At 43.6% G+C, this 6,516-nt stretch overlaps 1 protein-coding gene across 1 annotated transcript; it reads left to right on the forward strand.

Moving 5' to 3' along the window:
• Positions 1–288: 288 nt before the first annotated feature.
• On the forward strand, positions 289–1,425 carry LOC138087805 (C-C chemokine receptor type 1-like). Its single transcript, XM_068983133.1, has 2 exons — positions 289–479; positions 549–1,425. Exons 1-2 carry the CDS (start codon positions 289–291, stop codon positions 1,423–1,425), a joined length of 1,068 nt encoding a protein of 355 aa, XP_068839234.1.
• The last annotated feature ends 5,091 nt before the right edge of the window (positions 1,426–6,516 follow it).

Genomic DNA, 6,516 nt, shown 5'->3' on the forward strand with positions numbered 1-6,516 from the left:
CACTCTCCATCCTCTGGACGTCTCCTGCAGGGCACTCAGGGCCAGAGCACTTGAGTCAGCGACGTGTGCACGCCCTGTTTGTCAGTGTGGTAGACTACAGGTTGCATGAGGGCAGAGGACCTGGGTCTCCCTTGCTGCACAGGGCGTGGTACACAGTGGGCCCTAGTAAACAGCTGCCCAGGGGCTAAGGACGCATACTCACTGCCTTGTTTTTGTTGTCCAGAGCCCAGTGCCTTTAACAGCAAATACATACAGAAACATTTCCCTTGACCTGTGGCAGAAGCCAGGATGGAAACTTCAACCAGCGCAAAGGACCATGACGTGGCCACAGAATACGACTATGGGGACACGATCCTGCATGACCCGGTAGAAGAGAGGGCCTTTGGGGCCCAGCTGCTGCCCCCCTTGTACTCGGTGGTGTTTGTCATCGGCCTGATCGGCAACATCCTAGTGGTCCTGGTCCTCATGAAATACAAGAGGCTGAGAAAGATATCTTTGAGAAGGGAATGGCAACCCGCTTGAGAACTCTTGTCTGGAAAATGCTATAGATGGAGGATATCTAACATCTACCTCCTCAACCTGGCCATTTCTGACCTCATCTTCCTCTTCACGCTGCCCTTCTGGATCGACTACAGGGTGAAGGATGACTGGATTTTCGGTGATGCCATGTGTAAGTTGCTCTCTGGGTTCTTTTTCCTGGGCTTGTACAGCAAGATCTTCTTCATCATCCTGCTGACCATTGACAGGTACCTGATTATCGTCCACCCCCTGTCTAAACTTTGGTGTTGGTACATTACCTCTGGTACTATCACCTGCATTGTCACCTGGGTCCTGGCCATCTTGGCTTCTGTCCCCGGCTTGTACTTTTCCAAGACCCAGTGGTGGTTCACCCACTACACCTGCAGTCTTCATTTTCCTCCTGAAAGCCATGGAAGAAAGTGGAAGCAGTTCCTGGCTCTGAAACTGAACATCTTGGGGCTGATATTGCCTCTGTTGGTCATCATTGTCTGCTATAGTCAGATTGTAAAGATTATGCTCAGAGTATCAAATAAGAAGAGGGTCAAAGCCATGCATCTGATTTTTGTCATCATGATCACCTTCTTTCTCTTTTGGATGCCCTACGATCTGACTGTGTTTGTTTCTGCTTTCCAAGATTCCCTGTGTGAGCACTGCAGCCAGCTGGACTTGGCCATGGAAGTGACAGAGGCGATTGCCTATGTGCACTGCTGCGTCAACCCCATGGTCTATGTCTTTTTCCGCGGGGGGTACCGCAGGGTTCTATGGGACTTGCTCTATCAGCTGACTAAGTGTCGCTGCTTCCTCTACAAGAGGCAGGAGAGGGTCAACTCCATGTCCGTTACACAGTCTGTGCTCAGACTCAGGCCCCTCACTTCCATCGAGGCCCCAGGAAGCATAAGCTGCTAGCATGCTGACTGGGGAGGAGGCAGCTTGGGTCTCCTAGCCAGATTCTGACACCTGACCTGGAACTGTAGCCACATGGGGTTGAGGGAGCTCCAAGGTGTTCTACAAAATCACCATTAAGGTTTGATTTTTCTCCATGAACTTCTCTTTGGTGGAAAATGAGATGAACAGATGAGATGGTGGAAATGAATAAATAAAGTGGAACATCCCAGAAGACTGGGTCAAAGGATGACAGAGAAGGGCTTGGTGCCAAAGAGAAGTTCAGATTGTTGAACAGTAGCATTTGTAAACCAGTCACTGAGCATCTGCTACCCTCACCCCCAAGACCAGTGATCTTGCAAATGGGGATTTCCATAGCTGCCTCCACTCTGAGCAGAGAAGCCAAGCAGGAGCCGGCAGCCATCTCTCACCTCCCCACCCCCACTCCCAGAGCAGTGTTTAGGCTCTTGGAAACCCTGAGAAATCTAGAACTCCTGATGGAAGAACTTGACACCTAATAGGAAATAGGATTGGGGAACTGCTGTTGGCAGTGAAGCTAAGAAAGCCCTTGGATGGAATTTTTATCGTCACTAAAATCAACAAATGCAGGCAGTGGGGTAGACACAGACAAAATGTATAAACTGCTGTACTTTTTGAAATTGCCATGGAACAGAGGTAGTCATTACTTCCTTTTACCATTCCTGTCTCCTGAATATTTTTCAGAATCTCCCTTCCCTGTCAGTCGAGGGATGCAGCAGGAATTTCTGACAGCTTTACTGCAGAAATTATTATCAGGCAAAAGGAGACAAGGTTGATTTTCTTCCTCTGGACCTCCACCCAGACCTTACAGTTGTATGGATCAGAGTTCTGGCTGCCACCTTGGACTGATCAGCAGGACAGTGACCTGGTGTGCAGGGTTTGAGGCTGGCAGGGAGGGCAACATCTACCAGGAGGGGTGGGGACTCTGTCAGTGTAGGAAGTCGAGGACCACTTAACTCAAAGAAATTCATTTACCCTAAAGGTCCTTAACATCTCCTTAATTCTCACCTGAATTGAGATAGGACCTCTTGTGCATCGTGCCTTTCTTCCTTTTTCCCTTAGATGTATATTTCTCTAAAAATGATTTTCCCAGTTATAAAAATTGTTTCCAGAAAAGTTTAAAATCACAAAAGGAGAAAAAACAAACTTCAAAATTATTCATAATCCCCTACCCAGAGGCAGCACTCTACATTCTTTGATGGGTTAATATTTTCTTTTAGTTTTCTCGCTTCTGTACATGTTTATGTTTACAAATAAGATGAACTTCAGCTGTAGTTATTCTTCTACTGTTGTTTAAGTAGCAGTGTGTGGGGGTCACTTTTCCAGGCAATAAATCATTTCAAAGCATTGGTTTTGGGCCCAGCACTGAGTTCTTCCACCAGAAGATACCATAATTCACTCTGGGTAAATGACCTACCTAGACATACCTACCTTCCAAGAAGACATACAGATTTCCCAGAAATACATGAGTAAGAGCTCAACATCACTGATCATCCTGGAAATGTAAGTCAGGACCAGAGTAGGATATCACCTCATACCAGTGAGAATCTCTATTTTTAAATAAACAAGAGATTTCAAGAGTTGTGAGGATGTAGGGAAAAGGGAACCCTCGTGCACTGTCGGTGGGAATGTAAATGGGTGCAGTCACTGTGAAAACCAGTATGGAGGCTCCTTAAGAAATTAAAAATAGACCTACTATATGACCTAGCAATTCCACTTCTTTGTATGTAGTATATGCAAACGAAATCAAGTCATTATCTCAGTGAAATGTCTGTTCTCCCATGTTTATTGCAGCATTGCTCACAATAGTCTAGGTATGAAAAAACCTAAGTGTCCGTGGACAAATGAATGGGAAAAATTGAATGACCAAGGCAAAAGTCCTAGTCGAAGGTTTTTAATGTGTATTATTTTTTTCATCCCCCTCCCCATTTTTATTGTGGTAGAATACACTCAAAATGTACACTATTATTGATATTTAAGTTACAGTTAACTGGTATTAAAAATGCATTCTTCTAGTGTCTGTTATTACAGTGTTGACCTTTCCTATGGGCCAGTTAATCTCTGAGAATCATGCTCACAGAGGATTCTTGTTAGAAATGTGACTTTCAGGGGCCTGTGTGGACTCCAGAAGGGCACTGGTGACTGTGGGAGATCTTGGTCAGATTCATCATGCACATTGGGGATTTCTCCTGGGGTTTTTCTGATATCAAGAACATTCTGTCCTCCAGGTTGTAACCCCACATTAACACTTCATTGGTTGAATGAACTCATTTGTCCTTGAAGTCTCCTGTGATCCAAGCATTAATAATCAGAGGTGACACCAAGTCTGACACCTTCGTCCTCCACTCAGGGATCATCGTGTTATCTAATACAGCATTCCAGCAGAGGATGCGGTGTGGGAGCCCTCAGGGCCTCTCAGACACTGTGTGGAAAACACTCATGGAGGTTCACAGGACATTACAGTCTCTAAGAAATCCTCAGTGAGGAACAGGTTTAAATACGATTAACCTTGCATTCTGCCAATGTAGTTGTGAAGTAGAAAAAACTTTTCTCAAATAACACCCGTTATCATCCCTCAAAGATGCTTCTTGCTTGGAAGAAAAGCTATGACCAACCCAGACAGCATATTAAAAAGCAGAGACATTACTTTGCTAACAAAGGTCCATCTAGTCAAAGCCATGGTTTTTGCAGTAGTCATGTATGGATGTGAGAGTTGGACCATAAAGAAAGCTGAATACCAAAGAATTGATGCTTTGAACTGTGGTGTTGGAGAAGACTCCTGAGAGTCCCTTGAACTGTAAGGAGATCAAACGAGTCAGTCCTAAATGAAATCAGTCCTGAATATTCATTGGAAGGACTGATACTGAAGCTGAAACTCCAATACTTTGGCACCTGATGCAAAGAACTGACTCATTTGGAAAGACCCTGATGCTGGGAAAGATTGAAGGCAGGAGGAGAAGGGGACAACAGAGGATGAGATGGTTGGATGGCATCACCGACTCAATGGACATGAGTTTGGGTAAACTCTGGGAGTTGGGATGGACAGGGAGGCCTGGTGTGCTGCAGTTCATGGGTTTGCAGAGTCGGATGCGACTGAGTGACTGAACTGAACTGATCATCCCTCAAGACTAGGGCTGGGGTTGGAGAACACCAGGGGTGTTGGTCTGATGATCGTTCAGCACATGGGCAAAGCACAGTACAGTTGCCAGCTGCCCATGGTCCATCCTGTCCTTTTGACAGCAGTCTCCATACCAACCCCTCAAGGTTGGTGGGGATGCTGGTGTTACCCTATGTGATAGATGAGGAAACTGGGATTCACGAAGGAACTTGGCAGACACCACAGAGTGATCAAAGGGCAGAGCTGGGCTCCACCCCAGAATTTATTTATTTTTCAAAGTTTTTTTTTTTTATGTGGACTATTTTTTAAATTCATTTTATTTTTTATTGAAGCAGAGTGAATTTACAGCATTGTCTTAGTTTCAGGTGCACAAGAAAGTGATTCAGTTATTAATATGTATATTTTTTCATATTCTTTTCCATTATAGATAATGACAGGATATTGAATAGAGTTCCCTGTTGCTATACAGTAGGGCTTGTGCACCTATTTTATATGTATTTGTGTGTATCTAATTTTTTGAAGTTACCCTCTAAAGCATTACTTTTCAAATTTGTTTTTAATTGGAGAATAATTGCTCTACAATGTTGTGTTGATTTCTGCTGTACAGCAATGTGAATCACCTATAAGTATACATCTATCCCCTCCCTTTTGAACCTTCCTGCCACCTACCCCCATCTCACCCTTTTAGACGGTCACAGAGCAGTGGGTTGAGGTCTCTGTGTCACACAGCAGCTTCCCCTAGCTAAATCTTTTACACATGGTGGCCCGTCTGTTTCAATGCTACTCTCTCAATTTGTCCCACCCTCTCTCCTCCACTCTGTCCACAGTTCTGGTCTGTATTCCTCCCCTGGAAATAGGTTCATCGGTACCATTTCTCTAGATTCCACGTATACGCATTATTATGTGTTGTTGTGGTTGTTTAGTTGCTACATCATGTCTGACTCCTTTGCGACACCATGGATTGTAGCCTGCCAGGTTCCTCTGTCCATGGGATTTCCCAGGCAAGAACACAGGAATGGGTTGTCATTTCCTACTTCAGGGGATCTTCCCGACCCTGGGATGGAACCTATGTCCCGTGTCTCCTGTATTGACAGGCTAATTCTTTACCACTGTGCCACCTGGGAAGCCCTAGTTTTGATATACATTTCTCTAATAATGAGTTATGCTGAGCATCTTTTCATGTGTTTATTGGCCATCTGTGTGGCTTTGGAGAAACGTGTGTTTAGATCTTTTGCCCATTTTTTGATTGGATTGTTTGTTTTTCTGACTTTGACCTGCATATGCTATTTTTATATTTTGGAGATTAATCCTTTGTTATTTGCTTCAATTGCAATTATTTTCTTTCATTTTGAGGGTTGTCTTTTCATCTTGTTAATAGTTTCCTTTGCTGTGCAAAAGAGTTTAATTAGGTCCCATTTGTTTATTTTTGTTTCTATTTCCATTACTCTAGGAGGTAGGTCAAAGAGGATCTTACTGCAATTTATGTCAATGAGTATTCTGTCTGTATTTTCCTCTGATAGTTTTATAGTTTCTGGCCTTAAATTTAGGTATTTGATCCATTTCATCTGTAATCAGTGAGAGTTTTACTTCTTCTTTTCAAATCTTGATTCCTTTTATTTCTTTTTCTGTATGATATGAAGAGGTGTTCCAATTTCTTTACTTACATGAAGCTATCCAGTGTTGCTGGCAAAATACTTATTGAAGAGGTTGTCTTTTCTCCATTGTATATTCTTGCCTCCTTTGTCAAAGATAAGGTGCCCATAGGTGCACAGCTTTATCTCTGGGCTTTCTACCTTCTTCCATCGATCTGTATTTTTTGTTTTTCATGCCAGTGCCATACTGTCTTGACTACTGTAGTTTTGTAGTACAGTCTGAAGTCAGGAAGGCTGATTCCTCCAGCTCCTTTTTTCTTTCTGAAGATTAGCTTTGACTAATAGCTTTGGCTATTCAGGGACTTT

The sequence above is a fragment of the Capricornis sumatraensis genome, chromosome 10 (assembly GCF_032405125.1).
Source record: "Capricornis sumatraensis isolate serow.1 chromosome 10, serow.2, whole genome shotgun sequence".
Classification (NCBI taxonomy): domain Eukaryota; kingdom Metazoa; phylum Chordata; class Mammalia; order Artiodactyla; family Bovidae; genus Capricornis; species Capricornis sumatraensis.